The sequence below is a fragment of the Gallinula chloropus genome, assembly GCF_964237585.1.
Source record: "Gallinula chloropus genome assembly, chromosome: 24".
NCBI lineage: Eukaryota > Metazoa > Chordata > Aves > Gruiformes > Rallidae > Gallinula > Gallinula chloropus.
Genome location: NC_140109.1, coordinates 6,436,024 through 6,455,474, shown reverse-complemented (window position 1 = coordinate 6,455,474; position 19,451 = coordinate 6,436,024). Strand labels below are relative to the sequence as shown.

Below are 19,451 nucleotides of genomic sequence, written 5' to 3'. Positions count from 1 at the left end.
TTTGGGGGGGGTTCCAGATCCATAGCAGGGACCTGGGACCACCTCTAACCTCTTGTGGAAACACAGAGCTTCTCTGTTTGGGTAACAGGATTTTTTGCTTCCAAAGACATGGAAGGAAGCACTTGCTTTCCCCAGTCCTGTTACCATGCTTGACTGGTCGGTCCTGAAAAGTAGGCTGCTCCTAGCTGTTCTCCTGGTAGTAGGCGTTTCCTTGCTGTTGTATGTTGGGAAGATATCAGTGGAGCAGTGTAGAACTCACATTTCCACTTCCAGCTCAGTTTGAAATATGAATCGTGACTCAATCCCTGCAGTTGTTGAGAGCTTGAGGGGTTTTTTGGCCCTGATTTCAGCCAGCTTTTATGTCAGATGCTAAAACTACCAAAAACATTTTAACCTCCTTATTAATCTTATTGTTGAACTCCAGCACTTCCACTTCAGCTCCCATTAAAGCCTTTTGAAAGGCTTTTTGTGTTATCTGGGGCTTGGCGCTCTGAATACGCAGCCATAATCCTGTTTACAGAATGGGCTTCGTGCGAGTGCTTTACATTGGGCTGAGCTAACTGAAGGGCTGGAAGAAAAGATGAGGATGGCAGGAGCTTTTTGTGCAAAAGTTGGTTCTGTTTTGGAGCAATTTGGGGCTGGGAAATTAAAAAAAAAAAAAAAGAGAGAGTTCTCTGTGGCCAAGCCTGGTTGGGAAATGCCAGCAGAGAGCTGTTATGAGCAGTAACGCTGTGTTGCACCTACATTGCTGTTTTGTTCTGAAGCACACTCACTTCCCATGACACCTTGGAGGTTTTTTCCACCTAGATATTACTAAAGCACTTAGAAGGTTGTCTTGACTTTCCCTTTCTGCCCTCCCACTGCTAAAGGGCAGTGACGGAGGGTGCTTGTAGGTGGGCGCCACATTTACTAACCTCCAGTTAACAGAGGTCCCTGGTTTATCAGGATGGGTTATAAATGATGGAGAGTGGCCTGGGGAGCACTTCCACCAGCTCCTTCAGTACCCTGGAGTGGATCCTATCCAACCCCATAGACCTGTGTGTGTCTGAGTGGTGTAGCAGGTTGCTAAAACTCTAGCACAGAAACTCAGTTCAGCATTTCCTGAGCTGCAGTGGTTGGGACTGCCAAGCCCACCCTTGCCCCCACAATTTCCCCTCTCCCCAGCCCTGTTGCAGATTTTGCAGCTGCTTAAAATTGTCAGGTCTGAATTTTTTATTTCTCCCTTCGTTGGATTTGGGTGTCTTAAAAAAGATACAGGCTTGTCCAGTTTATTGGACAAGTCACTGTGTCACACTGAGCCTCCATCTGTTGCTGTCTTGTCTAATATCATTGCCTGTTAGTCCTGCATGGTGCATCTGGTAAGGGAAGGTAGGTTTGAAGTGTAAAATCCTGGGCAGTGTTCTGCACAGATTTATTGTCAAGCTCCTTAATCGTATTAACAATGTCTGGAGCCAGCATGTCAGCGACCAGCTAATGCACCAAAACATCACTGCAACTATCCAAAGCCAATGGGAAAGGGAGGAGAAAAACAAGCTCTTGATTCTGCAGTCCCAGTGGTTCTGCTGCTGGAGCTGAATCACGCTCCCCTCGGCGCTAATGAGGAAGCCGAGCAGGGGCTGGGTGCCGCAGCGCATGGCCGCCGTGGCGTGGGGGTGATGTAACATCACTGATGTTGGGTGGGAAATTGGCAGCTTAAAGATACCCAGACAGCCTCCTGGGTAGGTGGTGGGGCAGTAAACTCAGCCTGTCGGGTTGTTCATCCCGCAGGGGTGGAGGTTTCCTCTCCCTACCTGTCCTTTGCAAGCCAGGATCGGGGTTTTCCAAAGCTCTGCTTAACACTGACCCTCCCCTGGCAGTGCCCACTGACGATGTGGATGTGTACTTTGAGACCCCTGCTGATGACAACGAACACGCCCGCTTCCAGAAGGCGAAGGAGCAGCTGGAGGTCAGACACCACAACCGCATGGACCGGGTGAGCAGCCAGCTTCAGTCTCTGCATAGCTGCTGCCCATCCCTGTTTTGGGGGGCAGTTGGGATACAGCAACCCCGTGCAGTGCTACAGGCTTGGGGGAGAGTGGCTGGAGAGCTGTCAGGCAGAGAAGGACCTGGGGGTGTTGGGTGACTGTGACTGAACACGAGCCAGCAGTGTGCCCGGGGGGCCAGGAAGGCCAAGGGCATCCTGGCTTGTGTCAGCCCCAGCGTGGCCAGCAGGCCCAGGGAGGGGATTGTGCCCCTGTGCTGGGCACTGGGGAGGCTGCAGCTGGAGTGCTGGGTCCAGTTCTGGGCTCCTCAGCATCAGAAGGACATGGAGGTCCTGGAGCATGTCCAGAGAAGGGCAATCAGGCTGGGGAAGGGGCTGGAGGGCAAATGCTCTGAGGAGCGGCTGAGGGAGCTGGGGGTGTTGAGCCTGGAGAAGAGGAGGCTGAGGGGAGCCCTTCTCCCCACCTCCCCTGCCCTGCCAGGAGGGTGCAGAGAGGTGGGCGCTGGTCTCTCCAGCCAGGGGCCAGGAGCTGGGACAAGGGGCAATGGGCTCAAGCTGCGCCAGGGCAGGGTCAGAGCAGCTGTCAGGAGAGAATTCTTCCCTGGCAGAGTTGTCAGGGCCTGGCCCAGGCTGCCCAGGGAGGGGCTGAGTCCCTGCCCCTGGGTGTGTTTAACAGAGGGGAGATGAGGTGCTCAGGGAGCTGGTTTAGCACAGGACAGGAACGGTTGGACTTGATGATCTTAAAGGTCTTTTCCATCCTTGTGATTCTGGGATTCTTTGATGGTGAACTGTCTTCCTTTCTGACCACCAGCCTTGTGTGTGTTTCTTACAATATGACCACACTAGGGCAGTTAGTTTTTCACTTCTTTAGAGTGTTGGGTGGGAGGAATCACTGGGGACACTTGGCTTGCTGCTCAGAGGGCTTAAGTGCTAGCTGTAAACCCTGTAGCAGCTCTGTTGTGCCTTAAAAATCCTTGGCAGGCTGTGCAAGGATCTGCCTGGGAAGGCAAATAAGGTGGCAAACATCAGATGAAAGTTTGTGCTTTATTGCTGTATTCTGTCCTTTTCTTGTCCAGGTGAAAAAGGAATGGGAGGAAGCAGAACACCAGGCCATAAATCTCCCCAAGGCAGAAAGACAGACTCTCATTCAGGTAAGAGGCAAAGGACCTAGAGAGGAAGGTTACAGGTGCTTGGCCTTTGTCTTCTCCATAAACTGAAGGAGAGATGCTGATATTTGAGACCAATACATGCCAAGGTCGGAAGAACAGCTTTCCTGTTCTGTCAACAGCTGCTGTTCAGAGGAGAAGCAGTTGAATTGCATGCTTTGTTCCTAAAGCTGAAGATGATCTGATACCCTGTCAGGTCCTATCCTAAGCCCAGGAGGAGGAAGCTGTCTCACCCCTCAAGCATAGTGACAGCAGAGCCAAATTGTAACTGCAGACCTTTGGCCTGTTTTGTGCTAACCAGTGCTTGGCATTGGCTCGACTGTCTGGACATGGGTTTCCTGTTCAAGCAGACTTAGTGGAAATCACTTAGACAGCAGATAAACCTGGTTTGCTGCCAAAATGCCAATCTTCTGCCTGATGAGGGGAGTTCAGTTAGACTGTGAAGTTAATCGGGGATATTCTCAGGATGGGATTGGTAGGGACGGGCTCTTCAGCAGTGACAACTGTATGAAGTTCCCTCAGACCAATATACAACCAAGTGCCTGAGCTTTTAAACCCACTTTGTGTTTTATCCTGGCCCAGAGTTTTCTTTCTACTTCATTTTTTAAGCCACTCTTAAGTCCAAACCAGTTTTCCATGGTCTCTGTTGAAACAACACTTAATGGGCTTTCCTGGCTCCTTTGGAGCTGTGGGTTGTCACCTTTCTAATAGGATATATAGAGAGTGGATGTGGGGGTGTGTGGATGAAAAATCCCCTCTGTGGTGCCTTTGTGAACTCCTGTGAATCTGGATTCATGGCTGTCAGGTGAAGGGATCCATCCTGTTTCCCTCCTGCAGGGAAAGAGTTAATACGGTGTCAGTGGTTCAGTACTCCCTGCATCTCCCAACTTCATCCTGATCTTCACCTGCAAGACCACGTGTCCTCTTCAGCCCTTTGAAATGGGCTCTGAAGGGAGTTTGGAAGGCAGATGGTCACTGTTGGATTTGCCTCTATGAAATCTGATCAACATCTGATGAGGGCTGGCCATGAGCCAGCAGTGTGCCCTGAGGGCTGAGAGAGACAATGGGATCCTGGGGGCATCAAGAGGAGTGTGGGCAGCAGGTCACAAGAGGGGATCCTCCCCCTCTGCTCTGCCCTGGTCAGGCCCCACCTGGAGCATTGTGTCCAGTTCTGGGCTCCCTGGGATAAACCAGCCAGGGATCTCCTGGAGAGAGTCCAGAGGAGGCTACGAGGGGATGAAGGGCCTGGAGCATCTCCCCTGTGAGGAAAGGCTGAGTGAGCTGGGGCTGTTCAGCCTGGAGAGAAGCAGCCTGAGAGGGGATCTGATCAATGGGTATAAAGATCTGAAGGGTGGGACACAGGGGGACATGGGCAGCCTCTGCTCAGTGTCTGTGGGGACAGGACAAGGGGTGATGGGCTCAAGTTGGAGCACAGGGAGTTCCCCACCAATCTGGGGAAGAACTTCTTCCCAGTGAGGGTGAGGAAGCCCTGGGACAGGCTGCCCAGGGGGTGTGGAGTCTCCTTCTCTGGAGACAGTAGGTGACCCTGACAGATTTCTTACAGGTTCATTTCTTTGTTCCAGCACTTCCAGGCAATGGTTAAATCTCTGGAGAAAGAGGCAGCGAGTGAGAAGCAGCAGCTAGTGGAAACCCACCTGGCTCGAGTGGAAGCCATGCTGAACGATCGCCGGCGCATTGCTCTGGAGAACTACCTGGCTGCCTTGCAGGCTGACCCGCCCCGGGTGAGTTCCTCAGCTGCTTATTTTGCCAGGAGGGTAAGGTGGGAGGTGGGAAGGCTGCCTGTGACCTGTAAAGGGGTTCCCAGTAAAGCAGAGTTGTCAGGGCCTGGCCCAGGCTGCCCAGGGAGGGGGCTGAGTCCCTGCCCCTGGGTGTGTTTAACAGAGGGGAGATGAGGTGCTCAGGGAGCTGCTTTAGCACAGGACAGGAATGGTTGGACTTGATGATCTTCAAAGGTCTCTTCCAACCTTGTGATTCTGTGATCATAGTGGTTTATGCTGGAGACATAGCAGTGGGTTTCCTAATTGACTCACTCCCCTTCCCATCTGTGCTTTATTTAGTGCTCCTATAGCACAGTGCTTTGAGTCAGGCAGACTTTAATTTCAAAAGAAAAGATCTCTGAGGGTAACATGAGTGACTGGTCCATCCAGTCCCAAAAGCAGGCTGGTGTCTGAAGTGCTGTGTCTCATCTGTGAATTGTTATTTGGATCAAATGGATGTGAACTCTTCCCCTCCTCAAATCCTGCAGCCCCACCGCATCCTGCAAGCTCTGAAGCGCTACGTCCGTGCTGAGAACAAGGACCGGCTGCACACCATCCGCCACTACCAGCATGTCCTGGCAGTCGACCCTGAAAAGGCTGCACAGATGAAGTCTCAGGTATGAGAACCTGTCTATCAAGCAAGGTGTGGTTGCCCAGGCCCAGCTGTCTCTGATTTGCTTCTCCTACTTGTGCAGAGATGTCCCATCCTGCCTGCAAACTGTCCATCACCAGGCACGCTGCCTGTGTGGTTCTAACTCTGTACTCACAAGCATAGATCTAATGCTTTGGGTTGGAAAGGACCTCAAAGCCCATCTAGTCCCACCCCCCTGCCATGGGCAGGGACACCCTCACCAGACCAGGTTGCCCAAAGCCCCATCCAGCCTGGCCTTGAACACCTCCAGGGATCCAGGGGCTTCCACAGCCTCTCTGGGCACTCTGAAGGGTGGGACACAGGGGGACATGGGCAGCCTCTGCTCAGTGTCTGTGGGGACAGGACAAGGGGCGATGGCCTCAAGTTGGAGCACAGGGAGTTCCCCACCAATGTGGGGAAGAACTTCTTCCCAGTGAGGGTGAGGGAGCCCTGGGACAGGCTGCCCAGGGGCTGTGGAGTCTCCTCTGGAGAGATTCCAGCCCCGTCTGGACACCGACCTGTGTGCCCTGTCCTAGGGACCCTGCTTGGGAAGGGGGGTTGGACCCCATGAGCTCTGGGGGTCCCTCCCAACCCCTGTGATTCTGTGACTCTGCTGTAACCTGTGTTTGTACCAGTCTGCTGCTTTGAAATGTCTCTGAGTTCTGTAACACACAGAAGTGATGCAGGAGCCCAAAAGACTGGAGAGCTACGAGGAGATGACATGGTGGGGCACATCCAGTGCTGATAAGGGAAAGAAATAGGTGCTGGGAGCATCCCCAGATGCTCAGTTGCTTGGCTGCATCACCAGTAGATGGAAGCCTCAGGGTTTTAGAGTGACACAGAGAGCACAGGCTGTCGCTGTCACCTCTGGGAGGGTGTGGAGTGGTGTCGCAGTGATTTGTTTTTGAGAAGCCAACCTCACACTTGGGAGGTACCCAGTCCTGTGGGTTTCAGACTGTGTCTGGATGTTAGCAGTGTGCCTTCAGGTCTTGTCTCTGGGGCTGTCTGCTGCTGATGCCATGGTCCTTGCAGAGCTGTGCATCCTTGGACAGGCAGGTTGCAATTGTGGTGTTTACAAGCTGACGTCTGGCTCGCCATGCGGAACCTGTGGTGGGGTTTTCAGAGACAGCTCAGCATCAAGCACAGTCCACCCTGACCCTTTGTTCTGATGCTGCCAAAGCCCAAGAGGGAGTGTGTGAACTGTATTCTTAAGCTAAAACCTAACCAGTCCTTAATTCATTCTGAAGGCTGCAGTGTCAACAAATCGACATGCGAGGGATGGGGGTGGCACAGTTCAATTTCCATCCCTTTACTTTTCAGATGCACTTTAAGTTCCTCAATCGATTCCCTTGATTGACAACCTGCCACATGTAAAATTAAATTGCTTTCATCCTTGCTCTCAAAGGTCAGGCACACATCAGGCTCTAAAACGGGTCCATTTGACTCCTTAAGCTTTTTTTTCCCCCAACGTTTGCCCATCTGTATAAATGTTTCCCTGGGTGATCCCTGATTATGCAGCACCATCTTCAGGTCAGGCTTCACTTCACCACTGAACTGAACGTGCTGGGGAGGAGCTGTGTGAGGCTGGGTACAGCTTGTGCTTGTTTCTCAGGTGGCAGGAGAATGTGGTTGCAGTGAGTGGGTGTAAGACAGACACGATGCTGCTGTTGTTCCAAAAGGCACCTTCACTCTGAAACCAGGGCTAATGAATGCCATTGCCTGCTCCCTTTGCCTGTATCTCTTCTGGGAGTCAGGAATGATAATCTGTTTAATAAAGCACTTGCTTGGAGCTGCTGTGGGAAATGAATTATGACCAAAGGGGAAATACCAGCTTCAGGGTTTCCAGGTACAGAGCTGGGTACAGCAAGAGTCAGCTGAATCCCTCCTTCCCCCCAACCCTTTCCCCAAAGACTGAGAGCACCGTGTGTGAACAGCAAAGTGTAAGGTGGGCTACCATCAGCCAGACAGTTGGGTGAATCACAGGGATTGGAAGGGACTTCCAGAGATCATCAGGTCCAACCCCCTGCCAAAGCAGGGTCCCTAGGACAGGGCACACAGGTCGGTGTCCAGATGGGGCTGGAATCTCTCCAGAGAAGGAGACTCCACACCCCCTGGGCAGCCTGTCCCACGGCTCCCTCACCCTCACTGGGAAGAAGTTCTTCTCCAGATTGGTGGGGAACTCCCTGTGCTCCAACTTGAGCCTATCACCCCTTGTCCTGTCCTCACAGACACTGAGCAGAGGCTGCCCATGTCCCCCTGCATCCCACCCTTCAGATCTCTAGACCCATTGCTTAGATCCCCTCTCAGGCTGCTTCTCTCCAGGCTGAACAGCCCCAGCTCACTCAGCCTTTCCTCACAGGGGAAATAAATTAAATAAATTAATAATTAGATGGCCCCATGTCCTGTTTTATTGTCTGGCATGGCAGATCCACCAGTAGCAGGTATTTTCTTGAACAAGTGACGTGCTGGTGCCCACCAGGTGCCTTGACAGTCTTTGCCTGCTCCAACGCGCTCTCGTACGCTTGCAGGTGATGACACATCTCCATGTGATCGAGGAGCGGATGAATCAAAGCCTGTCTCTGCTCTACAAGGTGCCATATGTGGCTGAAGAAATCCAGGATGAGATAGGTGAGTGTCTCTGTGTGCCAGCTCTTCTGCCACAGTGGGAGGCTACGAGCTTTTACACCAAGGGGAGGACTCCTAGCCCCTTGCAGGGGAAGCCGTCAGCAACAAGCACTTGGGCTCAGGCTGAGGTGCCACAGGACAGAGATTCTCCAGTTCTTGCACCACAGCCTGTTCCTAAGAACTTTCACAGGCTGTTTGGGGCCTGGAAAGTCAACAGTGTGGAGAACAGCAAAGCTGTCTCTCAAAGGGAGATGAAAAAGATCCATAAATATAAGCAGATGCTTTCCTGCTTTAGAGGAGTCTAAGCCTACCTTGCCAAAACCTCTTGCTGCATCAACCCCCTTGGCCCTTATTTGTATGTGTTTCTAGCCAGCCCCTGCAGTGAGAATTCCAGAATTCCAGATGAGACTTCAGAGCCTGTGAGATAAGATAACCTGGCAGCCCTGCCTCAGCTAGGTTCAAGCCATCTGCCCTTTCTGTCCCTGCCAGGCTTCACGCAGCTAGTGTACTATTTCCTCCTCCTTCCTTTCAGATGAGCTGCTTCAGGAGCAACGTGCAGACATGGATCAGTTCACATCCTCCATTTCGGAATCCCAGGTGGATGTCAGAGTGAGCTCTGAGGAGAGTGAAGAAATCCCCATGGAGGGCAAACCTTTCCGTCCTTTCCAGGTGAAAACCTTCCCAGCCTTGCCTGAAACTGAAGGTATGTGCAACTGGAAACAGGGTTTCACTGCCTTTACATGCCCCCAGTGCTTTGTCTTTGCTGGTGGCACAGAAAACTCCATCCCTTTGGGTGATGTAAGAGTAAAGCCCTCACCCTGGTAGTACCCCTCAGACTCTACCCCTTGCAAAGAGGCCGTGCTGCTAGTAACTTGCACGGAGCTGCTCTCTAGATTCTCCAGTTCTTCCCTTTGTGAAACTGTTTCCTCTCTTTAAGGCAGCATTAAGGTTTTACTCTACTATTAATTTTCAGTCTCTAACATTACATCTTTGTGCTGTGACCAGCTGAAGGCTTGCAGGAATTTCTGTTCCCTTTTCATTTTCTTTTGGAAATAATGTGTCTATCTTTTTTTTTTTAATTTTTTTAAATTCTTTTTGGTATCCTTGGGTGTTGACAGCTGGCCTGTGCCTATTTATTTTTAAAATTGCTTGAGCCAGAGGCCTGAGCTTACAGAAAGCTGTAGCCTAAAAGCTTTTCCCAGGGTCTGAGTCAGAAATCATGCGCAAACCTTTTTTTCTTTTTCTCTCTTAATCTCCTTTCTCTGCTATTTTTGTTTCTGTTTTCCCTCCTGCTAGATCCCCAGCCGGATTTGTACCATCCAATGAAAAAAGGTTGGTTCTAAGCTGCTCCCTCACAGTGCTTTTGATCACTCTCCTACCTTCTCAGTGTGTTTGATAGCTTCATTTTAGTTCCATACCCACCTTTACTTTCATTTCCCTGCTCTCATTTAGATGGGTAACTTTGGATTTTGCTTGTTTAGGCTTAGAGTAAAAGAAACAAGTAGTCTGAGCATCTAGCTGCTCCTGTGTGTTCCTCTCTGGTGGGCTCTGAGGTGTTTCAGAGCTCCTGGATTAGCTGCTTTGCTCTCAAGAAGCACAGACCCAGCAGTCTGCCCCCAGCACTTCACATCATCTTCACGTGCACTCATGTTGGGTGCTTCTCAAAACACCCCTTTGCAGTGCCCAGGCTGTAAGGGCAGCGTGGAAATACCAGTGTTAATTGAACTCCCTTGTTAGCAGCAGGGTAAGAGAGCAGGCCTGGCTGATCCACCACCATGGATCCAGCTCCTGGAGTAGAAACAGAAGGCTGCTGCTTTAAAATGCTCTGGCAGAGCAGTGAAAGGCATTGAGGGGAGCAAAGCCAGAGGTTTAGGCTGCCTTCAGGTCCAAGGAGGTTGTGTGGAATGGCAGAGGAGACCACAGGACCCTGCTGATGACAGGAATCCAGACAGCTTTGTGACGTGGTGAAGACCTGATAGCTTGAAACTCTTCTCATTATCAGTGTTTTGCTACAGATTTACATCACCTTCATCCCTCCCATGGGATGTTGTACAGCCAGTTCAGTGTACTTGCCTGCCTGGAGAGAGTCAGTGTGGCCTCTAGTTTCCTTTGGGTGTCAGCTGGGAGAGAAGTGTAGGCCAGTCATCTTCCTGCTTGGGTAGAGGGAAGAGTTGGGGATGGAGATTGTGTCCTGCTCCCTCTTCCCTTTTCATGGAACTTCATGAGGACAGCCAGGGGTGCTCATATGTGGAGGGGTTGGGTTGTTTTGCCATGGGAAGTAGAGAATCTAAACTGTGCCTTGGAGCTCTGTTATTTGGTACAGTGGCTGAACCAGCCCTGGAGATGATGCTGTGTTGGCTCCTGAGAGTCTGATAAAGCAGCCATAGGCCAAGAGCTGACACAGGAGATCTCTACAAACTCTTCTGTGGCCAGTCTCTCCAGAAAATCCCAACCACTGACTTTTGCAACAGCATGACCTGCTTCTACAGCCAGGAGAAGTCAGGCTGGCAGCCTTGGCCGTGCTTAGAATGCCATTAGCATCTCCAAAGGACCATGCAGGGAAAGGGGATGTGCTGAAAACCCAGAGATGCTTCTTTTGGGAGGAGCTGGAGTGAATCATTCCTTTCCTTGGCATTTTTCAGGCAGTAAAAGCTTGTCACTGTAAAAAAACTTGCCTCAGAGCCAGCCAGCCTTTCCTTGCATCTCATCAGAGAGCGTGCTGACAACTTCAGCAGCGGCCGACATAATGTCCTGGGCAACCTGCAAGCTCAGCAGCTTGTGGAGAGGTGTATGCAGTCACCAGCTACTGTGAGGAGTGGTGTAGTAATACTTCCTTTGCCTCGTGCTCCTTGTTGGAGAGGAGCAGACCCTGCTTTGTGGGTTGGAGGCTTTGCTGTCCCCACCCCTGCTTTGGTGTTGTGGAGGTGTTGTGAAGGATGTGAGGTTGTCCCTAGGGGTGATGGCAAACTAGTGCTCTCCTGACCTGCCATTGATAGGTTAGGTCCAGGTGTCTTGCATCAGGCTCTGCTGAAATTATTGATCCAATCTATTTATAAACACTTCAGATCAGAAGAGCTTATGCAGAGCAGGCTCCTTGTGTTAATTGATGCTCTTCTCTTGAGCCTGTGCTAGTTTCAGCCTAGAAACGGGTGAGTGATGCTCTGCTACAAAGGCTGGTGGAGTTCTTTGCTCCTCCCTTGCCCTGGGATTTATTGTTTCTGGGCCCATGCCAGCTCTGGGACAGCAGCTCATTGCAGAGCTCTGCTGGGTGACCTTGAGATTCTCATTCCTGAGGCGCTCGCTGATGTGTTTCATTTCCAAAGAGAGGGTGATGCTGACCCTGCAGCTGAAAACGGTCCCTGAGAGGGGAGCAGCCTCCTGCATCCCCTCATGGGGGGTCACAGAGAAGGTGGTGGGTGACCCAGGGTGCCATCTGCAGCAGGGGGGGGGGGACTCACAATTCCTGTTACCTCGGACCTCCTCACGGCAGCGCTTAACAAACAGCCCGGCGGTGCTGGATTTACACTTGCATCTGGTTTTGTCTGCTCCACTCATTGCCACCTCATTTCCCCTCATTAACAGCTCCCCACCCCACTCCCCAAATCACTCCTTGCTGTAGTGTAGCTTACAAGCTCCCTGTCTGACACAACAGCATGAAGAGGGATTAATAATCAGCGGTCCAGCGCGGTTAAACACGCAGCTCTGCAGAGGTAGGGGACCCTTCCTCCAAGCCTCCATGGGCTGGCTAATGGTCCTTGCTTTCCCTCTCTTGGTGCAGGTTCTGGCATGACCGAGTTGGATGGGCTGATTGGTGCTGAAGAGAAAGTGATTAACAGCAAGAAGAAAGTGGATGAGAACGTGGTGAGCCCCAGGCCTTTGGTCTGTAAAGCTAAACCCGCCCTTGGGCGCTAATTAACAGCGGTGGCGTGTTTCCATGTTTCCTTCCTGCTCATGGAATGTCAGTGGATTCCTTATCCAGATGGTGTGGGGGAGTGGGTTTTCTGTCTCTTGTAGGCTCTTAATACTGATTAGCATCAGAAGGGTGGGAGGCTGAGGGAAGGAGGAAGGATCTAGATCTCTGGCAGTCCGAGCTGGGGAAGCGTCAGGTTTGGGAACTGCCTTCATAGAATCATAGAATGGGTCAGGTTGGAAGGGACCTTTAGAGGTAATTTAGTCCCACCCCCTGCAGTGAGCAGGGACATCTTCACTACAGCAGATTGCTCAGAGCCCCATCCAGCCTGACCTTGAATGTCTCCAGGGATGGGGCCTCCACCACCTCTCTGGACACCCTGTGCCAGTGACCCACCACCCTCAGAGGGAAGAACTTTTTCCTGATACCCCACCTAAATCTCCCCTTTTCCAGTTTAAAACCATCACCCCTCATCCTACTGCTACATGCCCTCATTTCCCAAGCAGAGAACCTTTCACAGGCCCTTCACTTCAGCCTGGTGGCTTGTTGCTGGAGTGTCTGCCATCTGTTCTCCTTCCACAGCAAGGAATGCCTCGCTGCCTTCTGAAGATGAGCAGCCTGCTGGGGCTTGGCTCTGTTGACAGGGTTAAGAATTCCCTAGGTCACCTCAGTTCCCTGAGCTTAAAAAAAGAGGGAAGAGTGGATTGTGGAGAGTTTCTTTCCAAAACCTTTGAAGCTGTGGGTGAGATGTGGTGCTGTGGGCACGCTGGGTCCAAGACAAGCTCTTCATTTTCCACTTGGGCCTCTACTTTGAGGTCGTCTGGTCGGTTGCAGCGCTACCTTGGGTGGCTTCAACAGTTGGAGAACTATCTGTTGAGAGCAGGGGAAAGGTAGTACATGGTTCTGAGCCTTTGCTAGCGTTCAGTCAAGCTCTCTTGTCAGCCTTGATGTCCCTTCTCTCCCCCTGTGTGGTGTGGCTCTGTTCATAACACACCCCTGTGGCTGCTTTCAGGTCATCGATGAAACCCTTGACGTGAAGGAGATGATATTCAACGCGGAGCGCGTCGGGGGGCTGGTGGACGAGCCGGTACGTACGTGGCTGCTGAGGAGATTCCTCAAGCCTGATTTCAGCCCTTTGTGTGTTACTGGATGCCTGGGCATGGGTTCCATAGAGGCTGCTCTGATGGGAGGTCATGTGGACTGGGATGTGGTCCAGCGTCGCTGCGGGAAGATGCTGAGCGCTCAGCGTAACCTGACTTTGTCACTATAAACTGGGATAGGGGAGTGGTGTGGGTGACCAGAATGCCCAACTGGGGGAACAACTGTGTGTTCCTTTTCCTGTTGGTGAAATATTTCCATGCTCTAGTGTGATCAGTCATGTCTTGAACCCCACAGATGGTTGAAGACCTTACTGGTGGCCACCTTCTAGGTTTGCAGTGAGCAGCACATTCCCCCCCACCATGGCTCTTCCTCTACCCACCCCCTTGTTTTCTTCCCTCCAGGATAATGACAACTCCCTTCGGGATGACTTCAGTTTCAGCAGCAGTGCCCTGATTGGTCTGTTGGTGATTGCTGTTGCCATAGCTACTGTTATAGTCATCAGCTTGGTGATGCTGAGGAAGAGGCAGTACGGCACCATCAGCCATGGAATTGTGGAGGTGAGAAACAACTCCTGCTCTGTAAGGGAGGATGAAAATAGCCAGCATTGAATCACATGTTGTGTGTAGGGGGGTGAGGATGGCAGCAGCTGCCAAGGCATCCACGCTCTGCTCCTTGCTAGGTGGGACTTAACTCTGTAGGTGCTGATATCTTCATGGCTCAGGCATTAGTGCACAGGAACCGGTCACTGGGGGCTGTGCTGGGACCTGTCACCCCACAGTCATACCTGATTATTGTGAGGAATTAATTAAGCTTCTCTGCATGGCTCTGGTAGGATTTAGCTGTAAATGAGCTTTCCAGGCGGTGTCTTTAGCAGGGGAGTAAGTCAGTCCAGCTGGAGCAATCTGTCCTCCCAGCTAAACATAACCACTATGTACAGAGAGAGTGGTGAGGGGCTGGAAGGGGCTGCCCAGAGAGGGGGTGGGTGCCCCGTCCCTGGGGCTGTTCAAGGCCAGGTTGGCTGGGGCCCTGGGCAACCTTGTGTAGCTGGAGGCCTGGAGGTTGGTGTCCCTGCCTGTGGCAGGGGGTTGGAGCTCTGTGACCCTTGGGGTCCCTCCCAACCCAGACCAGTCTGGGATTCTGTGATTGACAGTGTGACCAGCTGAGTGCTGAGAAGTGCTGCTTCCTCCTCCCACTCCCAACATGCCCATTTCTCATGACAGCTTACAGGAGGCTGGAGGGACCTGCATTTCCCCTTTGCCCAACTGCTGTGTGAAATCATAATGACCCCTAGAATGAGAGGAGCAGGGCCCAAATTTCATATCAACAGAGAAAACAGCGGAGAACATCCCCCAAGGAGCATGGGCAGGCAGGAGACCTTCACTCCTCAGCTCTCATTTAGCAAATATATATAATTTTTTGTGGCTTAACTCTATTTTCCCCACATTTACTTCTCCCCACGATGTCTGTCTGTCCTGCAAGTACCTCTTTGACCAGTAACCATCCTGTCTTTCTAAAGGTCGACCCCATGCTTACCCCAGAAGAGCGGCATCTGAGCAAGATGCAAAACCATGGCTATGAGAACCCCACTTACAAATACCTGGAGCAGATGCAGATATAAAAAGAGATGAAGATACAACAGCCCTGACCCAGGAGAGGAGCAGGGCAGAAGGGCCAAAGGGGTCCAAGCGTTTTGGATCGACTACTGACCAACAGTTGCTTTGAGAGGACTTCATCTTACATTCAGAACTCCTGGATCATTAAGACTATAATTACTACTGTAGAGTTGCAATTTCCATTCTTTTAAATGGGTGAAGAAATGATAATATAACAATATGATATATAAATCTCCTTAAATGGGAAAAAAACCCACCAGATCTATTGCAGATATTTGACTGAGATGTAGTTTTCTTGGTTGTTTTTTTTTAAATAATCTGAAAAAACACAGGTTCTGTTGCACCATTGTCTGCTACAAGCTCTATATATATATATAAAAAAATGGGAAATGTGGATTTTTATTTCTTGATAGCCCACCTGTATAGTGAGGGTCATTTCTACCAGCCCACCTTGTAAAAAGGAGACAAGTTGGGGCATTTGAGTCATTTTTGGCTTTTATATATAAAGCAGTGTTCTTTTATTTTCTTGGTTTGGGGGTTTTTTTGTTTGTTTTTTTTTTCTAATTTTAATTATTTTTAAAGTGAATTTCACTGGGAGTTGCAAAGAGATTAATTTAGGGATAGGAATTATGACAGCCTAAGCAAGGAAGCAATTGGGAATGGTAACTAAAAACAACAAAAAAATCCTTATAATGAGAAAAAAAAGCAAAAAAAAAAGAAAAAGGAAAAAAAAAATCCAACCAAACCCCATCCTCATATGCCAGTGGTGTGTGCACCCCGCTGCCTAGCAGCTTGGGCTCTAGGAATCCAGACTCCCTGGAGGCAAGGAGTTAAAAGGCTTCTAGCATCTCTGTTTATAGTTACTCTAGTGGAAGGGTAGAGCATGGTTTGTGCATACTGGGGTCTGCACATTCCCCTTCCAGATTCAGTTCTGCTCTAGAGTCGGAAGTTCCCGGTGTTGGATTTGAATCCTCCGGTCCAAACCAGTTTCCTTCAGTACTCACCTGGCATTAACAGCCCCCCCCCATTGCCCCCTCCACCCTCCTCTTGCTACTACTTTCTAACTTCCCCCAGCTCTCCTGCCTAAGCAGCAGAGGGACGTGGGGTTTGGAGCCTTCACGTCTCCTCTTGGGTGACATCAGGCTGTGGGCACAGCCTGTGCCCTAGAAGGCCAAATCACCACCATATCCCAGGCCCTGTGGAGCTGAGTTACACCCAGCTGGCTCTAACTGGGGTTAAACCACCTTAACTGGGGTTGTAAAGAGAGGGGTAAGCTGGGAAAAGGGATTCTGCCTGCTGTAGGGGAAATTGGCTGCACAGGTCCTGCCAAGAACAAACCAAGGGGCATGGTTCCACTCACCATCATGTCTTTGTAACGCTTGTATAGTTGGTGTTAATGCTCACAGCTTTTTTAAATCTGGAGGTTCTGGTAACCTGTGGTGTATTTTTTCTATTTTTCCTGTGACTTTTATTTTTTTTTTTCCTTCCTTCCTTCCTCCCCCTTCCCTCCCTGCCCCTCCCCATCCCCCCCCCCCCTCCCCATCCATCCCTTCCGTGTCTCTTCCCACTATGCACAGATTTACCTGCAAACTCCTTAGTGTGGTCTGTGGGGAATGTACAAAGTTTAAACACATCAATAAACACTTTAACTTCCAGCTGGCTGCTTCTCTTTGTTCATGGGCTCGCTCAAATTCCCTTTCCTCCCACCAGGACCCTTCCATGCCACCTTCAGCAAGAAGGAACATGCTGGTATTGAGTATGTCAACCATGCCTGGAGTTTTTTGTGGTGCATCCAGATGCTGCTGACCTTTGTAGGGAGTTAAACCAGTGCCAGGGATCCTGAATAGCATCCCACAGCTGGTAGATGCTGGAGCACAGGTCAGTTAGAACTGTGACTGCTGTTTGTCATCTGGAATCAGAGAATCACAGGGGTTGGAAGGGACCTCCAGAGCTCATGGGGTCCAACCCCCTGCCAAAGCAGGGTCCCTAGGACAGGTCACACAGGTCAGTGTCCAGATGGGGCTGGAATCTCTCCAGAATGTGGTTTCCTCCATGGTTCCTTTTGTGGGTGGCCAGATCTAAAAATACTTGGAAAACATCAAGAGTCCTGGGCAGGAATTGGCAAATGACAGTTGACATTGGATGTTACCTCCTTTCTGTCTTCCTTCTTTGAAATGTGACCTCAAAGACAAATTCCTCCTCTCCAGTGTGACCAAAGAGGTGGTGGCATTTAGAGGGCTGGGAGATGTTGATCCCAAGGGGTGGGAACAAACTGGGTGAGGAGGTAGGAAGGAACATGAAGGCTGAGTGCTTTGGGATAGGAACCAACCATGTGTCCTGCTTCTGAAACATGGGCTCTTTGGTTTCACTGGAACTTCCATCTCCTGGCTGAATTATTCAGAGCCTGCAAGAAAAGAACAGATGCTGTCCTAGAAAAACGCCGTCTGTTGGCTTGTCACAGCTACTTGGGCAAGAGGTTTGATATTTTTAACTGCAAATTTCCTTTAAATGATGCCAGAGCAAACCTGGTGTTCCTTGAACCCACCACCCTCAGGTAGGGTGACCTGAAAGAGAAACGAATTACAGAGGCAGCCGATTGAATTCCAGAATCAAATTTGGATATTAGATTTTATTTTCATCCTTTGATAAATTCTATTAGTCCTACAGAATAAATGTGTCAGGCTGGAATCACAGCCTGTTGGTTACAGGCTTTGGCTGAGCTGCTGAGCTCCTGGGACTCGACTCTTTCAGATGGATTTTGACCACAGCGCCCTGAAGGTTTGCTAAGCCTGAGCCCAGCTGAAACAAAGGGCTGATAACGAGGAGCAGTGTAGGACTCTGCTCAGGAAAAAGGCTGTGGGAGAAGAGGAGGAGGAGGTGTCACAGCTGGGAATGCCACATGAAGGCCAGGCTTGTCTCCTTCCACCCTGTGAAGCTGGTGGGGTCGCACATCAGAACTGTCTGGGCACAGCGCTAGGTGGGTGCAGCATGGGGTGGGGGGGTTGGTGTTACCTGCTGCAGATCTCTCAGTCCTACAGCCTTTTGTCCAGCTCCAGCCTGGTGGCATCACATGGGGATCTCTCCACGTGGGTCTCTGGTGTGGTTGCCACTTGGGATGTGACATCAGTGTGATGGGCAGAGAGCGACCAGCCAGGAGAAAGCCCAGCTTCATGGGATGGTGTAACAGGGAACTCACAAGCTGGGTGGAGAAGAGCCAGGTAGGGAAAGCAAGGAGCTGGGTGCTGCCGTTGGAGAAGTTTTGGAACACCCAAAAAGCCTTTTGGCTGCTGGAAAGGAGCACTGACACACTCACCATTGGAGTTGCTGTAATGCTCTTGGCCACGCTGACCCCATGTCCCACCTGCCAGGTGCTGCCACCATCTCTCAGCCCCTGCAAAGAAAGCAGCTCGTGGTCTCAATGGGACTGTGCATGAGGCACCTGGCCAGCATGGTACAGGGTGAAAGACTCAGTGGGTTTACAAGCTCTTTCTCCAGCATAGGGGAACCCTTAACCCATCCCTTGCCCAGCAGCACTTGGGTGCCTCTCCCCAAATTCACCCTTTGCCGTGTGCAGCATGTGGCAGAGGCGTCACCACAGGCATAAGTGATGCTGCAGGAAGGAGCCTCTTAGCAAAACTCATGCTTTTTTCCCTCCCCCTTTTCCCAGTGACCCATGGGGAGCCTGTGCTTTGCTGCAGGAGCACTTAACCTCTGGCCTGGCAGCTCGCAGCGCTGTCTGCCAGGATGGTTTAACGTAGCCTGGAATAAACCTGAGCTGGTTGTAGAGCGAGCTGCAGGCTGGGCAAATCACAGCAGCCTCCAAACAGCAGCCCAAAGGTTCTCTGAGCTGGGGAGTGGTGGGTGAGGGGAAGGGCTGGGGCTGTGGGTCCCTCCAGCTCAGCTCTATGTGTGTGTTGGAGAAGGCAGCGACTCGGGTGGGTTTGTTTGCAACACTTTGGGCTTCCCCAGATGGTCCCTTTGATCCCCAGATGGGAGAGAGAAGGTTTTACCTGGGGATTTTTCTCCTAGCATCCTCTAAGTTCTTCTGGTCTCCATGGCAACGTGAGGTCCAAATCCTTCCTCTGAGGTGGGCTGGAGGTCACCCTGCAGGCAGAAACTGGTAGAAGGTCCTGGCCCAGGACCCAGAGCTCCTCACCATGCTTCCACACAGGAGTGCAGCTGCATTGAGAAGTAACCCATGAGCCTCCCTCCTCCTCCTCACCTGCCCCTTACGTACATCTGTGGAGGTACAAACAGCCCCACAGACCATCTCCAACTCCATACCCATACCCCTGAGGCTGCCAGCTTCTGAGATGGGGGCCTGCCATTGGTTTTACCAGGAGCTGTGGGGTTTTTCTCCCATTGGAAGAAGTGGAAGATGTGTTTCCTGGAAGAGAAGCAGCAGTGCACCACGAGCCTGAAAGGAACCTGACTTACCCTGCCAGCCAACATGACTCCTGTGATCCCCACACAGCTAGAACGCTGCTGAGAGGTGTCTCTGGTGCCTTGGAAGGTCCAGGTATTGAACCTGGTGGGCTTGCCAGGTGGCCATGACCACTGTGCCCCATGAGCCAAGTTGTGTCTCCTCAATTTCTGGGGAGGAGATAGCCATGGAGGAGGCTGGGCAGTTACAGGAGATTCCACAG

The 19,451-nt window shown here is 51.2% G+C and overlaps 1 protein-coding gene across 3 annotated transcripts in view; it reads left to right on the top strand.

Annotated features, from left to right (window-relative positions):
• Positions 1-16,460, top strand: part of APLP2 (amyloid beta precursor like protein 2) — a 53,573-nt gene extending 37,113 nt beyond the window's left edge. For 2 of the 3 annotated variants that reach the window (XM_084275076.1, XM_084275075.1), the window contains 11 exons: positions 1,857-1,972; positions 3,058-3,132; positions 4,731-4,889; positions 5,414-5,542; positions 8,085-8,184; positions 8,714-8,884; positions 9,478-9,513; positions 11,960-12,042; positions 13,104-13,178; positions 13,594-13,749; positions 14,709-16,460. In XM_084275076.1, the coding sequence (XP_084131202.1) occupies positions 1,857-1,972; positions 3,058-3,132; positions 4,731-4,889; positions 5,414-5,542; positions 8,085-8,184; positions 8,714-8,884; positions 9,478-9,513; positions 11,960-12,042; positions 13,104-13,178; positions 13,594-13,749; positions 14,709-14,810 (1,202 nt within the window). In that variant the 3' untranslated portion in view covers positions 14,811-16,460. Of the gene's footprint in view, positions 1-1,856; positions 1,973-3,057; positions 3,133-4,730; positions 4,890-5,413; positions 5,543-8,084; positions 8,185-8,713; positions 8,885-9,477; positions 9,514-11,959; positions 12,043-13,103; positions 13,179-13,486; positions 13,566-13,593; positions 13,750-14,708 lie in introns of those variants that run through there. The other variant, XM_084275077.1, reaches the window with a different exon arrangement.
• The last annotated feature ends 2,991 nt before the right edge of the window (positions 16,461-19,451 follow it).